The sequence below is a fragment of the Paroedura picta genome, chromosome 1 (assembly GCF_049243985.1).
Source record: "Paroedura picta isolate Pp20150507F chromosome 1, Ppicta_v3.0, whole genome shotgun sequence".
NCBI classification, from domain to species: domain Eukaryota; kingdom Metazoa; phylum Chordata; class Lepidosauria; order Squamata; family Gekkonidae; genus Paroedura; species Paroedura picta.
Window position 1 is genome coordinate 49,123,069 of NC_135369.1, and position 26,057 is coordinate 49,149,125.

Consider the following 26,057-nt stretch of genomic DNA (forward strand, 5'->3'; position numbering starts at 1 on the left):
CTGTGAGCAGAGTCAATATCACATAATGACTCCTATTAGTGGAAAGAAATCTGTACGATAGGTAGGATTAAAGGGCTTTAGTGTGAATATATAAGTCTATATTTGATTTTTTTAAAATAAGCAAAGGCTGGAAAGGGCTTTTGAAATTATTTGCTTTTTAAATATCGCCAACATATTTCATATCATAATAAAACCATTTTTAAGAATTTCTTAATCCTAACCCCAGTGATGTAAGAAGCTATTCCTCTCATTTTGGAGTCAGGAATGTCCTCAATTTCTTATCCTGTGTCTCTTTTTCTAAAGTGTAATTATGGTCCTTTATATTTCTGGTTTTCACAGGCAGTCTGAAAACTCATTATGGTACATGTCTGTTTTTATTGCTTCTAAGCTGTCCATTACTTTTTAACACACGTTGGTGCATTTTTATGTTCTTGCATGCGCTACAGTGTCTCTTCCAAAGTTCTATTTTTCTTGAAATTTCCCTGAAGGTCATCATGTTTATGTTTGAAATGGAGAGTGGCTGGAAGTCCCTTGATGGCGAATTTCAGCTATTCTTTTGCTGTATTTATTCTGCCATTTAATGTACATAGTGAAATAGAAATTAGTTGGCAAGGTATTCCTTATACATTAATTTTATACAATAGTAGTAAAGCCCATTGCATGCTGTAATGCAACAGGCGCTAACTCAGGGTTTGGTGTGGGTTTTGTGTCTCATTCAGAATCTGCAATACCAAGAGAAGGTCTATCAGTGCACAACAGTCGTGACCCAAGTCAGGTTCAAACACACCTAAGTGTGAAATTCTACACATCTGGCTACCTTAACTCCTCTCTGCAATGTTTGACCTCAGATAGGCCGGGGGCACTATGTGACTGGTTGGGTGGCTGCAGAGACATTATACCCTTTTGAGGCCCCACTTTCAAACCTCAAGGAATATTTGCAGCTGTGGGGTTGCCAACCTCCATGTGGGGCCTGGAGATCTCCTGGAATTACCGCTCTTCTCCAGACTATAAAGATCAGCTCTCTAGGCAGAAATGGCCTGATTGGGCCCTTTGAGTTTTTATCCCGGACAGGGCCCGCCCTAACTCCTCCCCAGGTGGCCTTACCCTTTTATTTAATCCGCTCCGCAGGAGCGGTTAAAGGTATTTTAAAATATTTGAAAGCCATTTTTTTTAATTTAGAGGAGGATGCGCTGAAATTCCCATGAGGCTGTGTGAGAACGTCTTTGGAAGTGGACAGTTCAATGGCCATTAATGTTCAAGCGATCAGATTCTAAATCATACAGGTTCACCCCTGTTAATATTTTTTTACTTCAAATGTGATTTTGATAATTTATAAAAAATGTAAACAATTGGCCAGGAAGGGAGATTACTGTATTTATGTGCGTGTACTGTTGCTGTGATTCCCCATCAGACAATTTGTTCTTTTTGTGCAAGAGTTGAACATCTTGGTGAGCATTCAGAATGATGCAGGCCAAGTTGGTACTCTTATCAAGTTGGTTATGTACTAATAAGGGCCTAGGTTATATTTCTATGAACATTTCTAAAATTTTGTGGGCATCTTGCTAGTTCAGACCATAAACACCAGAAATCCTATTTCTTATGGATCAATTGTTTTGCTTTGTACTTGATGATTCATCTTCTAGCATGCTATGAAAGCTTTTTATTGATTTCTTAATTGGAGGAATGGAAGGTGAGAAGCAACTATGTCTAGACATGGGTCTGAAATTTAACTTTCTCCAACCGACTGGTGCCAAATGGCCATTCCTGTTCTGGGGCCTACAGTTTGCACAGAGAAACAATGGGACCCAGCAGACCAACTGTGAGTTCAGTACACTTTATGTGGACTGTTAGCACTTTGCTGTGTGTCTTGAATTCAAATCGATTCTTTATTAGGCAGGTCATTCTTGACAAGAGTTTCTTTAAGGTAGAAATATTTGAAAATAGTTGTATGATTAAAGTTAGTGAGGTATTGAATGAGAGTCCTGGAATTTGTGACATAGATAGACCATAAATGGGATAACAAATCTACATTAGTTATATAATAGTTATATAGTTATGTTTGTGCAGACATATCAAGACAAAAAAGAGACTGTGGGCACACAAGAATATGTGTGATCATGAACTGGCTCACAGACATAAGTTCATGAAGAATTTTGACTGATTGGTGCTTTGCAAGCTGAAGAGCTGCCATAAGCTTCCACAACTTTAAGGGCAGTTCGTGGCAGTTCATGAAGAGCAGAAAGTAGAGGTTTAAATGGCTTAGAGCTATTTAAATGTCTGCTTTCTGCACCAGGCCCCTTCAGAAACTGAGCAGAAATAATAGATTTTTTTCATGATGGTTTGATTTGGAGAGCATAATTAAACATCTCAATGGCTTCTGTTCCCCATTCACTGGAGAGATACTAGGGATTCTGGTGGATTGAACCATATGGGAGGGTAGTATAAAAATCTAATAAATAAATAAATAAAATTGTGATCTGTTTCCATGTTGACTTTATTGTATTGTTTTGTTTGATATAGTAAAAATGAACAAAGTATAAAACTAATTATAGGAAACATTCAACTGAACATTGGCTGACTTGAATATTGCATAATAATTATAAGCAATGTTTCTGTTCTGTTGCTTTTAGGGTACTTTAATATCTTCGTTATTGAATCTTAAACTTTATTTAGTATTTAGTTTATTTGGATTTTAGTTACTTAAATTAATTTAGTTCTTTGGGTCATCCCCATTTATCTTCTGTCTTTCCAGTTTTCCTTCATGGCTTTGTTTTTGCAACTGAAAAATATCTTGTTGTTTCCAAGTTTTGGTGCTCTTAGAACATTCACAGCCTATTTGGGAAATGGGTGCTGTAAGTGATTTGTGGGACAGCTCTGTATCTTGCAATAACGGGCCGCATCTTCTGTAGGAATCCTTCATATAATATGCATTCTGGCTCCTATCATGTATGGCAGGGCACTCAGTTAACTGGCTTGTCCTTCTGGAACAGAAATATTGTTCATTATATATTACTTCTCTTATTTGATTTGGCAGCGGTCTTTAAAGCATGCTAGTTCATAGCTGATTTATTAAGGCTGATATTGTAAATGAATGTTATATTACCTAGAGATCAAAGCAGTAAAACCATTATAATGTTTTCCATTGCAACTTCCTTGCAGCTGCTCCTCTTCTTGGCTTAATTCTTTTAGTCCAAGATAACCTTTTCTTTGAAGTTTGGATGAAGAAATATTAGTGTCAAGTACAGAGAAAAAAATTCACCTAAATAAAAATAGTAGTGGTTTTTACTCGCAGCCTTTATACAGGCATTCACATACCATCTTTGTACAAATACGCTTGTCTTATATCTATATGTTGCACAAGTGTAATTAACTGAATTAATCAGGAATATATGCCCAATGATGGTGCCCAATGATGGTGCACTATAATTAATACAGCACAATCCTAGATAATGTTTCCCTTCAATAGAGGTTTAACAGATATACATGACAAGCTGAAGTTTTTTGTGATGTGCAGGTAAATAATATCACCTGGTAAACAATAGCCCATTAATCCCCTATTAAAGTGAGATAACATTTTTTTCTATATATATAGTGAAGAAATACCTCTTTGCTGGTGTTAAGTCTACTGCAAATTCAAAACACACTGTTTTGTCTACATTTCTTTTCGGTTGTTGTACAACATGTGCAGCAGCTATGTTGTAGTCTGCGGGGGGAAAGTTCTTTGCAAAAGTCATTCCTAATAGCCACTTTGGGTCGTCATCGGGGAGAAAGATGGGGAAAGATAAGCAAGCAATGGAAAATCCCATGGCCAGGAGCAAGCAGAAGGCTTTTTCAGCTTCCCAAAATTGAAGACTTCTGGGGAAGGTTTGCCAACCCTGGTTAAGAAATTCCTGGAGATCTGGGATAAAGCCTGGGAAGAACAGAGTCTGAGGAGAGGAAGGAACTCAGTTAGAATATCATCCCATCTAGCCCACCGTCTGAAGTTGTTGTTTTCTTTAGGAAGCTAAGCAGAGTTGGCCCCGGTGAGCACTAGGATGGGAGACCAGTATGAAAGTCCAGGGTCACTAATACTCAGAGGCTGGCAATGTCAAGCCACTTTAGAATGTCTCTTGCTAGGAAAATGCAGCTGCAGCAGGAAGAGTCAGACTGTCCCCCCCCTACTGCCCCCAAATTTCTTACCACCCCCCTACTGCCCCCAAATTTCTCACTGCCCCTGGGGGGGCATACTGCCCACTTTGTGAGCCCCTACCGTAGGTTATCTTTATGCCCTGTATTATGACCATGACTTTTTCATTCCTTTGAAAAGAGAACGTATTTCATTATTTCTCCCATTGTTTTGCTAAACTTACCATTTTTGTGTTGGAAGAATGAGGGAGCGTAGTATTTGTGAAGAACTAATGTATCTCTCCCCCACCCCCTTCCCTAGCCTTCATTATAGAAGTCTGCTTGTGGAAGAGCAATGTATTCATTGCTACCAGGATGCATTAAAATTAAAGTTCCCACTGCCTCCAGGTTTAATTAATTGAGCCTCTGCTTTTACCAGTCAGGCAATCTCACCATTGGTTTCCTTTCACAGGAGTAATTTTCTCAGGAAAAGGAAAGTATTGGCAAGTAAAGCTAGAGCTTTGTTAGAGAAAGTCTAGAAATAGCCAGGCTTTCTCTGAAAGAGCTCAGAGCAGCCAAAGTAATTACAAAGTGAGCCAAGGTGAGCTTAGTTGGGATTCCACAAAGAGTATATTCAGACTTCGGCTTGGTTGAAACAATAAATCCCCCCTCCCCCTTCCAGGGGAAGAAGGCAATTCCTACTATTTGGAAAGTACATTTTCAATCCCAGAATCTAAACCTTTAGGCTTTACTGAGTTGAGTGTTTCACCATCCCGGGTTAGCACTGTGTCCTAGGCAGGAAGAATGGCTCTGCTGGAGCTCTGGAGAAACTCCATGATATCAAGACAGCATAAGTAAAAGATTGTGCAAAATACTTTGAATGCCACATTTAATGCAAATAGGCCTTTGAAAGGTGCATTTGTCATAAATGAGAGGTATTGTCAAGTATGGAAGTGGGTCAGGCAAGGATGGAAGAGTCTACAATCAACTATCTTCAGGAGGTCACCAATGGCTCATAGAGGGTGATGTATCTGTAACAAAAAAACTTGGTTAAGGTTGAGCTTGAAAACAGAAGGCCATAAGGCAGTCCAGGAGAGAGGCAAGGTACAAATTCAAGATGGAGCAATCAGGAACCAGGTTCAGCAGAGATTGTAGCATAATTTAGACTTAACAATTGAGTTTCTCCAGCCTGAAGGCAGCAGATTTATGTCAATAGTCGATGTTACTGAACCCCTTAGTCAGCTGATACTCCCATACATAGTACATAAAAATAAACAGGCCTGCTAGAGAGACACATCTAAAATTAAAGAGTAAAGAACACCAACATAATGTGTTTCAGGTAGTCATAATGTTTATTTTGTAGCAGTACTAATCAAGGTTGTTCTTTTTATTATGTAGATTGCCCTCAGATTGTCCTTACGTTTACCTTGGCTGAGGTGTGTGCAGTTAAATGCCACTGTGAAAATTACTGGAAAACATTAACATGTTATTGTAAGCAGTTCTACTGAGCCTGATGGGAAGTAAAGTTTATAAATAGCCTCATCTGTATGCACAGGGTAAATTTCAGCTGAGCTTCAGCATCTATTATTAAGATGCTTTAGGTGTCTTTCTCTTTTTCTATTTAGAGTATATTCATAAATTTGATAAAATATAATAGAAAAGCATAGAAATCTTGTGTTGCCTAATACTGTATTCATTAATTATACAGACCGTATAAGCTGACCGGTTCTCCATTGTCTTTAAATGCCAACAAAAACACATTAATAATGCTTATTTAATCTTGGTAGTAAGAAAATTTAAATGTTATATGCTCTGGGATGGAACCAACCATTCTTCAAGGAGCCTTCCTCCAGGCTGGGAAGGCTTCCTCCGGTTTAAATGATGTTTCTCTTGGAGAAAGAGCCGCAAATTGGAGGAAGACTTCAAACTTTGCTCAGTAGAGTGCAGAATACCAGTGGTCTCTATCAGACATTTCTTCTGCTTGTGGGTTTTGTGGAGCTGTCTTGTAGTATCCCATTGCTTCTCACTTTGCTGCAGCAAGCTTGATCAACATAGCTTATCAGCATGGTGGTGGTGGGGATGGCATACTGGTAGCTGATGTGTCGGATTACCAGTAATTGGCCAGTGATGCTTAGGAACAAGACTTGCAGATCACTCATGAACGCTTTACCACAAAACATCATGAGATCCTTGGCTGGACATTAGAAAATGAATTTATTTCTAGACAACATACTTAATTTCCCTTTGCCATCAGCCTGTCTCACAGTTTTTGTATTTTCCCTTTGGCTTCAGCTAGCAGTAGCATGCATGTGTAAGCTGTGACAATTATTTTAAAACTAACTTTAGAAAACAGTTTTCACAGTGAGAACTAGTAGCGTTGAGAGCATCAGAGTAGGATCTGGGAGACTTGAGATTCAAATCTCCAATCTGCCATGGAAGCTTGCTGGCTGACCTTGGGCCCGCCCACACATTTTTAGCATAGCCTAATTCACAGAGCCTCTTGTGGCGCAGAGTGGTTAGCGGCAGAAATGCTGTATGAAGCTGTTTGCCCATGAGGTTGGGAGTTTGATCCCAGCAGCCGGCTCAAGGTTGACTCAGCCTTCCATCCCTCCGAGGTCAGTAAAACAGTAATGACTGGGGAAGGCACTGGCAAACCACCCTGTATTGAGTCTGCCATGAAAACGCTAGAAGGCTAGAGGGTCAGACATGACTCAGTGCTTGCACAAGGGATATCTTTACCTTTACCTTTAATTCACAGAGTTGTTGTGAGGATAAAGTGGAGGAGAGAAAAATAATTTAATCCACAATCCACTGTGGAGAAATGAAGAAAATAATAAATAATGTGCCAATGAACCCTTTTGCGTTGCTGAAGATGTTGTGCTGTATTCTGGTGAATACAGGGAATTTATTTAGAAGTTGTTACAGGAATATTAGAGCTCATTGGTGACATAAGTAAACTGAGATTACTATATTCCACAACACAGCCCATGCTGCCCTGCTTGGTTATGGTGGAGAAGTTGTTTTTTTTTTTAAGGAATGTTTTGCTCTGGTAATCAATAAGGGACTCCTGGGCTGAATCTGCACTTACTTTGTTTATTCCGTTGTGGATCCTGCTGAATCCACATCAATTTGAGTTCGGGTCTTCCTCTCCCCCCCTCCCCTCCATTGAAACAAAAAAGTGTTCTGCACCAGGTTAGGGGATTTCAGAAGAGGAGAGGGGAACCAAGCACAGCCAGAGCCTCTTTCTTTCTTTTCTTGAACGAGGAGGGTGCGGAGGAGAGGATTGGAGAAAGTAGAGGAGGGAGAAAAAAACCTGCTGAGAGAAAATTAGGGCTTTCCTTTTAAGGAGAGCTTACAGCCTTGGCCAATCAGAGCTTCTCTACCACGAAGTCAGCCCTGGCCAATCAGGGCTTCTCTACTATGGAGTCCCCAACAAATTTGAGGCACTGGATCCGCATGCTTTCTCATGCTTTCTCAATCAAATTCTTCAAATATTGAATATTAAAGGTGCTTTAAGATATTGCAGGATATAGGTAGGGTCACTCCGGATCAATCATGCTTGTTGCAGAGGGAAAATTTAAATCGGACACAATCAAAATGGAAATCACATTCAGTGGAGATGACAGGGACTGAATCAACCTGGGATTGGAATAAAAGCCCCGTGCAGACTCCCCCCTGCTAAGTCTCTGAGGAACCCCAGTTCCCCAGAAACAGCTGTAATATGTGGGTTTTTTGGGGGGTGGGGAATGTGTGAGACCATCAGAAGTATTCAGAATTACTCTTATATGTCTGTGAAGAAAAAGTTGACATTATCCATCCTCTCTTGCAGAAATGAAAATATGTTTTCTGATTTTAACTGTAGCTATATAACAATAACAACATATAGCACACCACTTTTCCTTAGATAATGATTTATTTCTAATTTGGAGTAATGTTTTGAGAGACTGTTTGGGAATATCCAAGTAATTGGATAAGAGACTGTACTCAGAAAGCAAAAATATTGTGTATAACAAATTAGCATGCAAACCAACTTATGAGACCATAACTTAAGCTTTTTTAGATATTTGAGATGGAAAATAAATGGTGCTTATAAAGATTTCCTTCCTTTGTTGCTGAAGGTGCCATCAGGTTTATTTGTTTTTGTTTCCGTTGTGGTTAATTTCCCCCCCAAAGTCTGTGAACATGTTAGGTTGTGCTGAAAAGTACTCAAGAGCATGCTTCATCTTTGGAAGAGGTCAATGTTCCTATATAATGAACCAATGATAATGTTTATTTTAAATGCTCATATATTCCTGTCTTTCTCATGAGTGTCTCAGGGCCCAAGGTGGGTAGCAACAATATAGAAACAGTTTTCGTAAACAGAACAGGATGTTTAAAAACCAATCTAAAAACAACTAATACCTCCACCAACAAAGCATCCCCCCTTTGGCCAGGCCGAGGCAGCCACATAAGCTGTCTTAAATAACTCTTGTTTTTCAGTCTCACCAGAAAGCCAGGAGAATAGGAGTGCCCCCCCCCCCCATTTTCTTCAAGGAAGTTGTTACAGAGTCATGAGATGCCCACAAGTCTGGTTGGTTCCCAGTTCTTTATTTATGGATCTAATATCAAATATGCAAATTACTTAAAAAAAAAAACACTCTGCATCCCAGTATAATCTTTGTACTACACTCTACATTCCAAAGACTATCCTCTACAAGAAGGTATGCATTGATGCCTTCTTATTTGGAGTGTCTTCAAGGATTATATTGGGAATAAGGAACTGAAACACCTGCATGACCTCTATACCCCAAAATAATATGGACCATCATATATCAGACACCCCTACAATTAGGGTACCCTGGCCTCCAGGTAGATTTATGCCATTCCCTGGTCCAAATACTAGTTTTAGACTAACTGCTCCAGATGTGGGGCACCTCCAGGACAAATACAAATTTAGAAATTGGGGTCAAGCTTGAGCCCAGACTTTTACCAGTACTGCCCTTAAACAAGTGGGATACTGACAGTAGACTTTACTGGGAACATGTAGAAAGAAGGAGTCCTTCAAATTTATGAAGGGTTTGAAAAGTGAGCACCAATACCTTTAACTGGACCCAGAAACTAATTGGTGAAGTGATCTCCAAATAATAGGTGTTTTGGTCTTCCAGTTTCATGATTGACCTCTCTGAGGTTTCCCTTTGTTTATCACATTTTAACATAACACATACATTATTGATTTTAATTTTCTTCCTGTGTAAATACATCTATCTACAATGTTGTACTTCTGTCCAGCTCTCTTTTTGTTTTATTTCATGGCGGTTCGAATTTTGTGTAGTGGTTTGTCACCCCCTAGAGATAACTTTGGAGATAATTTTTGTGCACGTGAAGGAGCTCCTTCTCCCTGTGAAGAGATTGTGTCTGTGTGTATGAATGTATGAGAGGGAGAAACTTAGCATTGTTAAGAGATCACAGCTTGGGTCCATTGGATCATTTCCATGGACAGAAGGATTCTTGCCTGGAGTGTTACTTTTTAGCCATCTCGTCATACTGCAGCAATAACGTACAGAGAGGGACCTCAATATGGAATGGCTTACTGGAGTTATTTTGTCCAGCAACAGGAAGAGGGAGGCAATAATATCATGCCCCACCAGCCCAAATCCTTCTGTCTGTATTACTTGGTTCATGTATTTCCTGTGCCTGTGGATCAAATTAAATAGATACATGAAAAACAGATATTTTAAACTTGTATTGTTATCCTGTGTTAATGTTCAAAGAACATGTCAGAATAAGATGTGCTCTTGTGTCATTTTCATAAATGTCTGCAAGCAGCATTCTTACATTCTTTCCTCCTTCCACACCCTCCCCAATGATATCTTATCTCATTATTAACTATCACTTTCACTTACATGTTGTGAAATATGCTCTAAAATTCTAGAAGTAATGAGTTTGATGATGGTGGGGTGATTTGAACAACATATTATTTCTTCAAAACAGACTATTCTATAAATGCAGGGAGTTTTTGCACCAAAAATGATGCCTACTTGCACAGCAACCTTCCTTTTCTTGGAAGCAAGGTCATGTCTGTACTGCTGGAAGAGAGTTACTTATTTTAAGCCTGTGTGAAGTCCAATAGCAGGCTAGAATCCCAGTTCCTGAAACAGCAAAATTTGTGGATATTTTTTAGTACAAGATTTCAGACTAGTTTGACTTTTTCAGAGGGAAAAGGTTTTCAGTGGGAAAATTCCATGGATTTGTTATTTCTGCTCCATAGTTTGTCTAGCCAAGTTCATAGAGTTTTCTGACTGGATACTATTTCCTCGGAAGGGCAAATGTGTTTGGGATCTTGTACCCAATAAAACTTACATATAACCATATTAGTCTGTCGTATTTGTTTTGCTAGGCATTCACTTGTAATTTCTACATTTTAGTAGCTTCTCCTCACCAGTTTTGATCAGCTGTTACCAGTGCTGCATTTTTATCCATGGATTAATATGTCCAGTTTTCTATTTCAGCTGGTGAAACATCTGGACTTTTTTCCAGGGAATAAAAACTACAATAAAAATGTACGCGATAGTGTGATGTCATTTTGCTCCCCCTCTTCCTTCAGCAATTGTGAGAGAAAGTATTGTTTCATCCTTCCATCTAGTTATGTAAATCTTTATGTCATATACTAGATTGCCATTAACAGGCTTAAGGGCCATTCAAGCAGGGGGTCTTTTTTCCAACTGCCTGTTAACTTGAAGGGTGATGTCCCTATAAAGTCAGACAAGTTTATTAAAAATAATATTGTGATTTAAAAGGTCCTTTCTCCATTAATCTCTTGGCATAGGGAATACTGATAATTTGTATGTTTATTCATGTAAAGTTGCTCCAGGTATGCTCTGAAACTGTTTATTGTGTGCTGTAAGAGCAGCTGCGCTTTCAGAAAAAGTTTGATTTTTAAATCTTACACAATGGAGTACATCATCTGTTTTTGTGACATGTAACTGCAATGTATATTATTATGCAAGACTAAAGCACATATCTTGCCTTGTATGATTTGTAAGTGCCTCCTCCTCATTTTGAGAGAGTGATACGGAGCTTATTTCCCCACAAACCTGCATATTTTAAGACTGAAAAATTCTGTTGCATGTCAAACTGTGTGTCCCACTAGAAACACTCTTGTAACTAGGTGCAAGAAAGAAAGCTTGGAAATGAAATGAATAATCTTTAGAAGACATTGAAACCTAGTAATGTGGTATCAATTTGAAAAAAAAAGAGTTTATACCTAAAGTATCAATGTATTAAATTAGATGTTCATGGCATATCTTCCTCTTAGAAAATATCCTCTTTTAAAAAGTGTGATTCTCTTAACTTAGCAAGATCAGAGTTATTTGTTTAACCTTTCATAAAGAGGGGTTCTTTTCTTTTCAAGTTCCACTTGCAAAATTTAGTTCCCAGGTTTAAAAAAAATGACAAACTCACTAAGACAAATGTATCTATTGCAACAGAAATTCTAGACAATGGGCCCAGAAAAGGGCGGAATAGGCCACAGCCTGAGATTGTTTTATGCTGCCTGCCAGCATTGGCAACATATACATGAAGCTGCCTTATACCGGAACAGACCACTGGTCCATCAATGTCAGTATTCTTTATTCAGACACCAAGCTGCATGGTCCTTTTTAACCAGAGATGCTAGGAATGGAACCTGGGATGTTCTGCATGCTAAAGCTAAGGCTCTTCCACTGAGCTACAGCCCCTCCCTGGCAATGTTCCAGATTCCATTTCATAGGGGACTTCTGTTCCTACCTGCTGAATCGCATGCTTTTTGAGACATAGCAAACCTACCTTGAGTCCCACTTTAGTATTTGGTAGAAAGTGGTCTATAAATAGTCAGCTCTGTTTTATGGATAGTTATTCAGAAATATTCTACAAAAATAATCTTTAAATCTTTATTAAAATACATTTTTCTTTATGAAAAGCCTGGGCAAATAAATTTTTTCCAACCATGTCCTCTTTCATCCCCATTTTGGAATATTCTTTGTTCTGTGGTGCAGATAAATATTCCCAGTTCACATAGCAGGAGTTGCAAGGTTTGTACAGAATTAGGGACCTGGGAAGGAGAGGTCAGTCACTGCTAGGTACACAAAACTTATCTAAATTACAAGACAGACCTAGTAATGAGTTTCCAATATAACAGTTGTTTCATTTGATGACAAATCACTTCATATGGCAGGAGGTCATCCATGCCTGGACAAATTTTGTGAAGCCAATTTTAGAAAGCTCACATAAAACATAAAAAGTAAACTCTTAATAGTCAAGTAAATAATCTTGTTTTAAGTCAGTGAACATGGGAAGCAAATTTTTGACTAAAGCCTTAACTGTAAAAATCTGTAGTTCAAACCTTGCCGATGATGTCTCAAAGAAATGCAGAACTCAAAAGTGGTTTACAATCTAAATAAAACACTGATAATTTTTAAGAACACCCAAAAGATCACAATTTAAAATCTCCAATTAGGACAGACAGTAAGTAAAAACCAGAACAGTCTTCAACTACCTCCTGAAGATTAAAAGTGAGGGAGCCAGTCACACACACACACACACACACACACACACACACAAGTTTGTTCTATAATCATAAGGCTGTCTCCATAAAGGCAGACTCTTGTGCACCCATCAAAGAAGCTTCTTTGATTGGTGGGACAGTCAGGAGGGCCTATCCATGTGATCTTAACTTGAACAAATAAACAATTGTGATGAACTGTACCCTACCTCTGTCCTGTACCCCATAGTTTAAAGAATGTAGAAATATGCAGAAATATACTAAATTACAAATTTGACAGTCCTTTGAGATATGATACATTTTAATAGATCTGTTTCTAGCAAAAGCACAAAAGCTTGATTCTTTGTCTCATAGAAATCTAAAAAGAGAACACAAATGCATGTTCTGTTGTTCAGTTCAGCGAATGCTTATGTATGATCTCTTGCACCCATAGGCATGCATAATCATCTACATTTGACCAAGGGCTTTACAAATCAAAATTTCTCCTATGTTGCCTGGACGTGGCAGTTTCCTAGGCTTATAATTATGGATGACTTTACCATCCATATGGATTTGCCATCTCCAGGACTTGGTGTCGGCCATGGTGACACTAGGATTCTCGCCATTTGCTGTTGGTCACACCCATCAGGCTGGCTTCGATCTGATCTTTGGTGTGGGGATACAGGTGGAACTGGTGGCGAGTAATGTCGTCCCATGGTCAGACCACCATGTCCTGAAGGTCTGGCTGAAGGTGCCACCCCCTCCCTGTTTGGGCAATGGGAGTATTTTAGCCCGCCCGTGGAGACTTATGGAGCTCAATGGATTCTTGAATGATCTACAGAAACCAGTGACCTCCAGTGACTTGTTGACAGCCTTGGTGGAAGACTGGCAGACCCACCTTACTACCACCATTGACGAGATTGCTCCTCGGCGCCCTCTTCATCCTCACCTCAAACAGGCTCCATGGTATACACAGGAGCTTTATGAAAGAGGGTAGTGAGATGGCTAGAGCGAGTGTAGTGGAAAACTCGTGACAAAGCGACCAGAACATCCTACCACACATTTATGAAGGCATATGAGATAGTGGTGAAGGTGGTGAAACATGATTTTTTTTGCTGCTGAAATCACATCCGCAAGCTCTCACCCAGCACAGATATTTAGTATAGTTCAGACCCTTTCCGCACTCCAGAAAGGGCACTGGAATAGTAACAGATTGTATTTGAGCTATGAGGCATTTGCAAGCTTTTTTGCAGATAAAGTCTTTTTGCTCCCCCATGACATTCCTGCTGCAATTGAAAGAGAATGTGAATTGGAATCTCCACAGCCATCAACTGGAGTAGTGTTTGATGACTTCAGGTGGCACTCTTTAACCAAAGTGGACAAGCTGCTGGGTTCGGTGAGGGCTACTACTTGTCACCTAGATCAGGGGTAGTCAACCTGTGGTCCGCCAGATGTTCATGGACTACAATCCCCATCAGCCCCTGCCAGCAAACGCTGGCAGGGGGTCATGGGAATTGTAGTACATGGACATCTGGAGGACCACAGGTTGACTACCCCTGACCTAGATAACTGTCTGTCATCGTTGCTCAAATTGGGTAACCCAACGGATAGGAGGCCCTTTGAGGGATATTGTCAATCTCTCCTTTTTATGCAGACTGTTCCCTGAAAGGCTGAAGGAGGCAATGGATTGCCCTTTTCTGAAAAAACCATTGCTGGATCCGCAGGATCCCGCCTGTTACCACCCAGTTTCGCATTTGGTGTTTCTGGGTAAGGTGGTTTAGAGAAGGCTTCTGCGGACCAGCTCCTGGCATTCTTGGAGGAAGTTTCGGCCCTGGATCCATACCAGTGTGGCTTCCAACTTGGCCACGGGGTGGAGACTGCACCAGTTGCCTTGGTGGATTATCTCTGTGGCATATCAGCTATCCTTGGCTTTTGGATCTGTCGGCTGCATTTGATGTAGTTGACCACAAGTTGTTAGCATGCCACCTCGCTGGAAGGGGGATCAGGGGGACTGCCTTACAATGGCCAGTCTTCTTTCTCCAGAACCAGAAAAAGAAGGTGGCAGTGGGGAAAGAGTTGTCGCACCCTTATGTGCTCTCTTGTGGGGTGCTGCAGGAGGCAATACTGTCCCCCAAGCTTTTCAATATCTATATGCACCCTCTGGGTACAGCTGGTCCAGTGTTTGGGCTGGGTTGTCACCAGTATGTGGATGACACCCAGCTGTATCTCCTGATGGATGGCTGGCAACACTCCCCCCCCACACACACACACACCGAAACATTTGCCAGTTGTTTGGAAGTGATGTCTGAATGGCCCAGGCAGAGTTGCCTGAAACTCAACCCCTCCAAGACAGAGGTCCTGTGGCTGGGTAGAAGGGGGCAGATTCAGGAAGCGCGCCTCCACTCCATGGATGGAGTGCAGCTTATTACTGTACCTGCGGCCAGGAATTTGGGGGTGATCTTTGATGCCTCCCTTTGTATGGAAACTCAGATAATGTGGGTAGCTGACATTGTTCCATCTGCACCAGGTGAGGCTACTAGCACCCTACCTGTCTCCAGAATACTTGGCCACAGCGATCCACGCAACAGTCACTTCCAGATTAAACCTCTGTAACTCACTCTATGCAGGCCTACACTTATCTCTGACCTGGAAATTGCAACTGGTGCAAAATGCGACTGCTATGGTTCTTACGAGGTTTTCTTGGCGTACCCATGTCCACCCTTTGCTGAGGCAGCTGCATTGGTTACCGGTTAGCTTCTGGATCAGGTTTTGGTTCTTACCTTTAAGGCCATCTGCGGCCTGGGCCCTGCCTATCTGAGGGACCACTTATCTCCTTATGTTCCCCACAGGACTCTTTGCTCTGCTGGTTCAAACCAGTTGGTTGTACCTGGATCCCAGGAGGCACACCTGGCCTTGACCAGAGCTAGTGCCTTTTCGATCCTGGCCCCGACCTGGTGGAATGAGCTCCCAAAAGAGCTAAGAGTCCTGACGGAGCTATCAAAATTCTGCAGGGCCTGCAAGACGGATCTCTTCCGCCAGGCATTTGGTTAAGGCCAAGCTAGGAAGAACGAGGCACTCATAGACCCACAGTCTGGGTATTGCCAGTAGATTCCCCCCCCCCCGGGTGTGGGCGGCGATGGCTGTTATTATAGGGTGGGGGAGGAGGTAGGTTTTTAGATTGGGTATTTGTCTTCATTATTGTTTTATGATACTGTCTGTGTTTTATGTGGGTTTTAACTTTGTTGTACACTGCCACGCGCCGGCTGGGTCCAGGAGTGACGGTTAACAAATATAAATATAAATAAAAAACATATAAATATTTCATTCATAAATAAGAATTTAGAGGCACCAAGACCTGCGATCAAGATGGGAATGGAGAAAGGAATATGGGCTCTGACCATAGGTAATCAAATGTTAGTTCTGCTATGGTCATAATTCCATAAATAATAAATCTTCCGAACAGCCATATTTTTTGGCTTATGTTTCTTTCTATGATCCAGTGAACTAGGAAAGCAGTTCTGTTTTTGTTATGGGGTTAGTTGCTTAAAACTATATTCATTCCTGTTAGTTTATACATGAACATTCACCATTTTGCATTTCTAGCTTTTGATGAAAAACTTGTTAGTGTTTTTATAAAATGATATTCATGCATTCTGGATGGCACTACTGAAATGTCCCCAGGCAGGGAATAGATTCTGGATGCCTCCACTGAAAGAAAATACTGTTATTTTCAAAAGTCAAACGGAAGGTTACTGCAATTCACAGAAATGTATTTATTCTTTCTCCAAGTAAGCTGAGTAAATACAGATCTTATATTTACACATTCATCAACAAGTTGTCATTTTAGTTATTTTAATTTTTTTAATGTGTTTTGTAGATATTTGAGTTTTAAAACCATTGCATTACAAGAAAGCATTTTAAAATGTTACTGGTGAAGATATAGAAAGTAACTAGGGTTTAGGAATCATTCTTGAGGATTGTTTGCATCTTCTCCTCCCTCTCACTTGTGGATTTTTGGTTTTCACCTCAGATTTAGCTTTGCCAACCTAAAATAAAATGGAACTGAATACACTTCAAATATAACTGTCAGTACTCAGACATGTCTAAACCTGTGGCCTGTGCCTAGTATCTAATAAGCCATCATTATTTTATAGAGCTGCACTGGGCCCCAGGAATGCTGTTTATGAACTCACAGTGTTTTCAGTATAGGTATGACTTACCAGGAAATCTTGAGGTTCTTCTTGTTCCTGGATTAGTGCTTCCGTACAAACACATTAGCATGTTATGCAATTCCTCACCTATCTTGCCTGGTACTATGAGTTTTCCACTCATTTTTGCACCAGCTATCCATGCTGAACCTGTATTCCTATGGACTGTGATGAATGGAACTCTGTTATTGGAGGCCAGAAATGCCTGCCAATCTTTGGAGGCTCCATATCTACATTTCCAAGGCTGGAAAACACCACTCCCACCATTTCACACCAAACTTTCTGGGTGGGTATCATTTTTGAAAAGCCCTGGGCCACAGCCTAAAGCTCAGAGATTTCTTCAGAGGGCACATGGATGGTGAACATCACCTCCTGCTACACCCAGAATTCAGCATGAATTTTGGCTTGTCACCCGATTCATGCCCATCCCTATTCAAAATGACTTGGTGTTATGACTTGATTGCGTAATTACCTAAGGTCGATTGGTGATGTCAATTTTGGGGGAGATTTTTTGTTTTGTTTTGTACATATTTTGTTTTGTACATATCTATTGTGTGATATAATAGGCCACCTGTAATCCATATGGGTATGGATTTTGTACATGTATATTTATATTAAATAAAATGGAAAAATGAATTTTTGGAAAAAAAACCCCGTTAACAACAATTTTTAATTGAAATATAGGTGTTTCACTTGCTGCAGTCCTACTTGGAGTCCAAACACCAAACTAATTCCGACTTTCAACAAGGCCTGATTGACATTATCTCCTCTGTTGAAACCAAGTTGTGGCTGGCAAACAGGTAGGTTAATAAAAGCAGTATTCTCTGTAAAGGCAGTTATCACCGAAGGATAATTGGTTGTGGAGGTGAAATTGTATTGTGTTGTTGATATAGCCTTGATAGTAATTTGCAGAGCTTTGATTTCTGTTGATAAAAATTGTCTGTTTTCCCCATTCTCTCAAAAATAAGGGAGAAAAAGTATTATGGTCAAGAACTGTGCCATTATCACCCTCCTCATACTATTTCCTTTAACCCCCTGATGGAAGCTCCTGCATCCTCACATTTCCTTGTTTCCTTTTCTTCTTCCCACCCATATACTCCCAATAACTAGTCTGTTATTTGTTCCTCCCATCTTTATTTATACATTTATCATACCTTACCTTTTTCTATAAGGGGGAAACAGAAGTTGCTTACATCATTATTTCATTTTATCCTTACGGCAACACTGGGAGGTACTATAAACTAACAGAGATATATGAATGTTGGAAACTGCCCTGAGCCGGCCACGCTGGAATAGTGGTAAACATATCCCACAAATAAAAATTAAGAGTGTATGGCTAGCCCAAGGTCACCAAGTGTTCTTCCACAGCACAGCAGGAATACAAACCTGAATCTCCCAGATGTAGAAACTCTAACCACTACCCATCTTGTATACCACCCTGAGCCATATTAGTATGGTATAAACATTTAATAAATAATAATCATACACTACACTGGCTTTTGTGCAGCGGCAAGTGGCAAGCAAGCAGGCCTTGACCAGTGGCAAGCAAGCAGGCCTTGGTGACTCATGCAAGTTGGATGGTAGAGTCACACAGTGGCGGCTGCTGAGCCTTGCCTGAATGAGATCTCTCTTAGAGGCCATAATTGGCCTGGAAAGTACCCTGCCCTTTACTGGCAGAAATCAAAAACTTGACCTTTGGTAGCACTACTCTGCCTTTATTTTTTAACTAGTTGTAAAGCCCACTGCATGCAAAAATGCAGCGGGTGCTAATGAGAGGAAAGTGTGGGGGGAAGGCAGGCCTGTGGAGGCACGGAGAGGCCTCCCGGCCACTTGCCCCTGTAAGGCAGCGGGTCGAGGGCACATCAGCCGTTGTGCTGGCAGGCCCCAGGCCGGCTGTGAGCAGCCAAGCGATGATGTGGCTACTCTCAGGGCCCTGCACCGCCGGCACCTACCGTCTTCCTCAGTGGTCTCTGGCGCGGGGGCCTCGGCAGTGGCATAGCCACTGCCTCAGCAGCACTACCACCACTGCCGCATTCTCACAGCTGCCAGAGGCTCCTGCTCTCCGCCACCACCAGCTGGGTGGAGTGGTGGGGTGCCAGAGACACATTGGCTTTAGCAGCCAGGATTGTTTGTGGCCAGGCTGCCGGAGAGGCGAGCGGGCGTCTAGGTAGGGCAGTTTGCGTAGGGGCCGGCACCCTGATGTTGCCGGATTCGATTCCGGACGCTCCCCCCCCCCAGGCAGTTTCTAAAATATGTAGAGGAACCATGGAGGAGTCATGGATAAGAATATTTCAGACCTTTTTTGTGTGTTCATAGTTCCAATCTATAGATTGAAATATCCACAGATATGGTCATATTGAGAATTAGATATGCCGATGATGCTTGGAAATAATCATTCAAGTTCACTACATACGTGCAGTGCCAAGCTTCATATAATCCTGGGGGAAATATAGAGATATGCTGACCACATTATTTCCCCATATACCAGGCCTAAAAGAAATGTAAAATCCTTTTCATAGACCGTTCTGAAAAATGACATTAGCTGGGTAACTAAATGTAGTTCAACTGTGTGCACTTCGATGAGTTTGATTTTGGAAGTCTACTTTTTTGATCCTAACATAATTCAGAATTTAACTTTTATTAGGTGATTTCCATTATCTGGAATTCACTTATGAATTTTTTGCTGTGTGGAGATATGAAAGCAATATTCTGATTGGTGCAGCAGAAGCCACACTATGAAGTATTCCCTTGTGGGAAAACATTATTTTTGCATAGCAGTTGTGAGTGCAATTACTACTAAAATAGGGAATTAATATGAGAATTTTTTATTCCCTATTCCTCCATATGCAACCATCTGGGTGACCTTGGGCTAGTCACAATCCTGTTAGAGCTGTTCTCACAGGGCAGTTCTGTCAGAGTTCTTTCAGTCTCACCTACCTCACATGGTGTTTGTTGTGAGAAGAAGAAGGGAATGCAATTATAAGTTGCTTTTAGGTTCTTTTGGGTAGTGAAAAGCGGGGTATAAGTAAGGTGTCCAGAATTTAGGGACCGTAAGGCGGGATGCACCACCGCCATCACGGTGGGGCGGCAGCCTCCCTCCCTCCGACTGGGCTCACCTCGCCTCCCGCGCTTCTACTGCAAGCCCATCTTGTGCTCCTGCGTGGTGTCGGCACAGGTCAGGTGGGGGCCGAGGGCGGGCTTCTGCCCTGGTGCATCTATGCAGGCCAGCCATAGGGATAGTCAGGGCAGAGCGCCGCTGCCTGCCATCCTGCTGGCCAGGGTGTTATGCCAAATGCGTGTCTGTAAGGACATGTGTCTAAATTTAGTTGTGAGACAAAGAAACTAGCTGCTGGGAATATGAAGAAATATTTCTTGTCTAGAAGGGCTGATGGCCCATTGCTGGCAAATCCTGGATGGTTGCTTGTGCCTGGGGATAGTGGTAAGGGAAAAGACAAAGACCAAATCTTGGATTAGATTTGGTGCTGAAAGAGAGTGGCCAGTTCCCTTTATGGGACAATGTGCTTGGCTGGCTGGAGGGGAGTCTTGGGTGGGGTGCCTTTGTCTCTCTGTAGTTGCCAGGTGTGCTGACAAACTCCTCTTCTGTTTGCAAGCAAGTAGGTTGGGGGAAGCCTAACTCCAAGTCCTGCTTCAGAGCCAGAAGTGGGTTTTAGTTGCTCTCCCATTATGCTTTGCAAGGCTTGACCTGGCTTTTCTCTCTGGTGCCAGGGTCTGCGCAGGAGTGTCAGGAAGGGCTGACACGGGTGTGCCAGCCTTTGATGGAGGGGTGACAGCCCACATAACAAGGGGGCAGAGAGGGCGCTCCGGCTGACAGGGCTTAAGGTCCTGGATGGGACCCGGGACGAAGATCAGGAAAGCGTTAGTACCTATGATCCCGCTAATATTTGGTGCTTGAGATTCCTTGCTCATCATCAAAATTGACTATGCATGCCACAACTAAAGATTTGACTTGTCCCACACTCCTAAAGCACAACTATTAGTGCTGAACATTTGTGTCTAAAAACACAAATAAGTAAGGTATTACATTTTGTCTTTTTGGAGAAATATTAGCAAAAAAAATGGAATGTATTATTGCCTTCTGGAAACTAATAGAACTTGTGGTATGTTATCAAAGCTGTATTGTTTAGCTGTGCATGATAACAGGCAATTAATGGACATAAGTCTGACATCAGAAACCACAACATTTAAAACCAGTGGGGGAAACATTTTAACCTTCCAAGACATTCAGTTACTGCCCTGAATGCAACAGTTCTCTCACAAAGGAATTTGAAAGGGAGAATAGAAACTGATGAATTGCGGCTAATAACAAAGCTCAAGATCAGGCTTTCTCAAACAGGGTTTCATGAAACCCTGGAGTTTCTTGATGACTCTGGAAGGGTTTCCTGGATGGAATTTTAATTTTTTTAAAAATTTGTTAAACATTTATCTGGTTATGTAGCCATATACAGTCATGTTGATCCCTCCCCTCAAAAAATGGCTAATGATGGGCCTGGAAGGGGTGGGAAGGGGAGGGCCCCCGGGTGGTGTGTACACAGCTATGTTTCCTAACCATAGTCTAGATAATCACGCCACTCCTGGGGTTCCTTGAAGCCTGAAGAATGTTTCAGAGATTTCTCAATGGTATAAAAGTTGAGTAAGGCTGCTCAAGACAGTGTATCCACCTGGACTGAATCGAGACCTAGGTTTCTTGTCACATTATTAATGGTGATTTCTTCACATCCACTACCTCTCTGCATATCACACTTAATCCAATCATACTTGCTAATGTCATTTAGCATTTGAAATCACTCCTTTTTCAATATATAGGACAGATGGACTCACATTCTAGCTATATCTGAAGAAGTGAGTAGTGACCCATGAAAGCTCATACTGTACCACAAATTTGGTTAGTCTTTAAAGTGCTACTGAATTCCAGACTCGCACAGCTATCCATCTTGATCTATCCCCATGTAAGATAGAAAAATATGAATACTAGGTAGATTCTGGGCCCAGAATTATTTTACTTATACTTTATTAGTTCTAGTTGAGAAAAGTATGCATGAGTTCTATATGTAGCTTGTTTGCTTATATGTAACTTTTGACTAAGGAATATATCCCCACTTCATAGATCTTATAGAAAATCTAGTGTCTAGATAAAAGGGGCTTGCATTTCTGACTTTCCCCATCAGTTTCCCAAGTATTAAATTGTTAAATATGTTAGAGGTTGGGCTGAAGGACTGTTTTAAAAGTTAAACAATGTAACTTATCCCAATGACTTTGTTTTTAGGCAAAATCCTTGTCTGGTCACCAGAGCGATGTATCTAGACATTCTTGTTTTGCTGAAAAATTACATTGGAAAATCTAGAATAAAGGGTAAGTTTGAGTTAATGTATTATTTCCCCAATAGATGAGGGAATTTTTGCTAACTGACCCCGCTCAGTTTCTGAGATCTGAAGAGATTAGGCTAGCCATCCAAGTCAGGGTTCTGTATACTATGAACAATGGTAAATAATAGTAGTAATATTCCTATGTAAATTCCATCTTTGGAAATTTATAAACAGAGGCTGGATAGCCTCTGATAACCTCTGATGGAGAGGCTGATTCTGTGAAGGTTCAAGGGGTTGGCAGATTACAGTGGATGAACAATAGGGTTGTGAGTGTCCTGCACAGGGCTGGGGGTTGGACTAGATGACCCAGGAGGTCCCTTCCATAGAATCATAGAATAATAATAGAACAGAATAATAGAGTTACGTCCCATATAAATTTGATTTTGTCTTTAGAACAGAAGGGGTTGTTACCTACTATGTGCCATATAAATGAGATTTTGGCTTATCTATTGACAAAGGGTTCAGGTTTAGCCAGGACGTCTATTAAGGCAGTGGTCCCCAACCTTTTTGAGGCTGGGGACCGGTGGCAGCAGGGAGAGCGATTGCCCAGCCGTGCATGCCATGCATGCGCGGCCGCGCATTGCGCATCTGCGGCCCGGATGTGCATGCGCCATGCGTGGCACGTTCACACATGCGTGGAAGTGCCGCGCATGCGTGATTTCAGCCGCACATGATGCATACGCGCATGTGCGGCCTGGCCCTGCTTCCCTTTCCCCCTTCCCACAGTAAGAAGCTTCCTGGGCCGCACGCTTGCGGCCCGGGAAGTTTTTTACTGCGGGGGGGGGCGGGGAGAGGGAGCCGCGGCCCCATGGTTGGGGACCACTATATTAAAGTTCGTTTAGATGCTATATCAGCATAGATAAACAATATTTCATTTTTTTGCGAATTAGTTATCCAAAGCATTTTTTAAGGGTTTAAAGAACTCTTTTCTGCCAGTTGCACCGGTTGTTTCACAGTGGAGCCTTCGCTTGTTTTGTCCAAACTTTTGCACCCATGGCACAAATGGACTTAGCCTTTTTGTCTTATAAGACAGCATTTAGTGGCAATCACATCTGCGCTCAGAGTGGGAAAACTCTCGGTCCTAACTACAGAACCCCCATTCTTACATATATTTAAAGAAAAGGTCCTACTACCAGGTAGTATCTAAATTTCATCTCGGATAGCCTCTAGCGCTTCCAGTTTTCTTCCAAAACCCAGAAACTCCATTTAAAAAACAACTACACACACTTGATACCCTGTTTTATTTCAACAGAGTAAGACTTCTGTAAAGACAAATCTCTATTCGTCTGTTTCTGGGGTCCAAACAACAGCTGCAAAACCTTGTCGCAAACAATCTCCAAGAGGTTTGTGTTAGCAATTAAACATGCATACGGTGCAACAAAACTGGACTGTCCCCAGGGCCTAACTGCAAATTCCATGAGAGCACAGGCATCTTCAGCTGCCTTTGCAGCTGGACTTCCTCTGTTGGTAAACCCTGCTCGCAGGTTGACCCTGCCATCTCATTCTTTCTCATGTACACATAGTCTTGTTTCTGAATCTTTTTTTACCCCATTGGCAGCCAGATAAGCAAGTTTCTTTCCATATAGTAATCTGCTGTATAGAGATTTGTAGTTTAATGCATTAGATGCCCCCAGAGTGGGCATTTCAGACTCCCTTTCATAACCATTCAGCTCTGGAAGAGGCAGAAGAAGGGCAAGCAGATTTAGTAAGAAACTTGCTTTTATTCACTGTCTCTATAATTTTCTTGATTAGGCTAATAGTTTGGATGCTGGGCGGAAAGAAATGCTATCTCTGGACCCAGGAGGAAGGGTCTTCTCAGAGAGCTTGCTCCACACCAGGAGTACCTGAGCCTTAATATCTCTTGCCATTTTTGTCTCTGTGGAGTTTCTTAGGCTTGGATCTTCTTTAAAAGAAAGTGTGTATCCAGCAGCCTCTTCCTTCATGTTCAATGTTCTCTGATGATTTTTAAGTCCCTCTAGCCTTTTGGCACCAAAGAACAGGATATGTATTGAAAGTATCCACCCACTCTTGGCTTTTAAAAAGAAAGGATAACTGAAGTATATTTTTCATGCTTTTTATAGCTATCATCATTTTTGCATGGCAATTTAGCAATAGTACCATAGTACATTGAAATCCTACAGGAACAGATAGGAATAAGCAGCTTTGAAATATTTTTTCCCATTTCTTTGGAGAGAAGAATGACTAAATTCACAAAGATGAAATTCCTGATAGACACAGTAAATGTATACATTTTTAACATGATATAGTTTTTATTAGTTACCTGGGCATTAAGAAGTTAGTAACAACAACCAAAAAAACCCACTGTATGCCATTAATTTGGCATGACAAAATTAAAAGAACTGTAACTTGTTAGTAATTTTCTTTCATTCCTAATATCAGTTGCAGTTAATGTGTCAGATATTGCACATTGCCAGGTAGCTGGCCTTTTCAACCCTACAAAGCACATTAGAATGTGAGTGCTAACCTGTCATGTATGTGCTACAAGGCTGCATATCAAAAATGGTTCCTGGAAAGGAACAGGAAGGGTTTGTGAGTTTGGTTGTAGCATAGAACCAAACTTGAATTTTTACCTGCTTTTCTAGTATCACTGCTGATTGTTCCCTGGCTCAGCAGGCAAGAGCCCAACCATAGCCAGACATGGCAAGCAGGAAATGTGTCTGTATATGCAGTAGTGCTCAATAGTACCTCATCATACTTTGGACTTGATTTTTGACGTACCTGTTTTTTAAGTTTCCCATGGCGGCATGCAACCAAGGGCTGGATCGCACGTGTAGGAGAATTAAGTTGCCAAATCCTGAGGTGGTAGGCTGGATTGAACCATATCCAGCTACAAGCGGTGGATTCCAACTCTGGACATTCCTTTGCATTTAAAAAGAATGCCATAAAAATAGAAACCGAGTACATCTTATTGCTTGCTATGCTGGTTTCTGTTTTCAGGGAGTTTTTGACATAGGAGAGCCCACTACAGTGAGACCCTCCATGATTTGTCACATGCAGTTTGAACCAGCGCAGTCCGTCCACTGACATTTCTGAGTTACCTTATTCTCCTGTATGTATGAACTAGGCCTAAACATCATTTTTGTGAATTTGCTGTTGCTGTGCAAATGAAATATGTCTCACCTATTTTAGGGTCATGGTTACATATGCAATGGTTAAGATGTTTCTTTTAAATTTAAAGATGTCTGTGTTTTGTTAAAGGAGAACAGATAATAGATAAAATATACTGAATGTGTAGATCAAAGCATTTTTGCAGAAAATGTTTCATTTACCATGAACTAAAGATAATTAGGCACAAGTATCTGAGTTTACTGTCAAAGCCTGTTGCAAGTAATTTGGATCTAACTTAAGAATAATAAATCTCAGACCTTGATAACAAAAATGGCTCACATTCTTGTGCAACAATAGTGGATTTTCTCTTGAAAAAAATGAATCCTGTCTGTTAATAAGAACATAAGAAGGGTCCTGCTGTATCCGACCAATGCTCCATCTAGTCCAGCATCCTGTCTCATGGTGGCCAACCAGTTCCTCTGAATGGGAATAGAGATGGTTGTGTTTCCCTGATGCTGCTTCCTAGGTCTGGGATTCAGATGGTTAATGCCTCTGAATGAGGAGGTTCCCCTTAGTCACCATGCCTAGTAGCCATTGTTAGATTTAACCAGCATGGTATAATAGTTAAGAGCAGCAGCTCCTAATCTGGCAAACCGGGTTTGATTCCCTATTCTTCCACATGCAGCCAGCTGGGTGACCTTGGACCTAGTCACAGTCCCACCTACCTCATAGAGTGTCTGTTGTGGGGAGAGGAAGGAAAGGAGATTGTAAGCCCCATTGAGACTCATTCTGCCA

General features: G+C 41.3%; 1 protein-coding gene across 3 annotated transcripts in view; it reads left to right on the forward strand.

Moving 5' to 3' along the window:
* Nucleotides 1-26,057, forward strand: part of THADA (THADA armadillo repeat containing) — a 175,073-nt gene that overhangs the window by 103,674 nt on the left and 45,342 nt on the right. For all 3 annotated transcript variants that reach the window (XM_077337687.1, XM_077337668.1, XM_077337678.1), the window contains exons 30-31: nt 17,494-17,609; nt 22,094-22,179. In XM_077337687.1, coding sequence (XP_077193802.1) covers nt 17,494-17,609; nt 22,094-22,179 — 202 coding nt within the window. The remainder of the gene's footprint in view (nt 1-17,493; nt 17,610-22,093; nt 22,180-26,057) is intronic.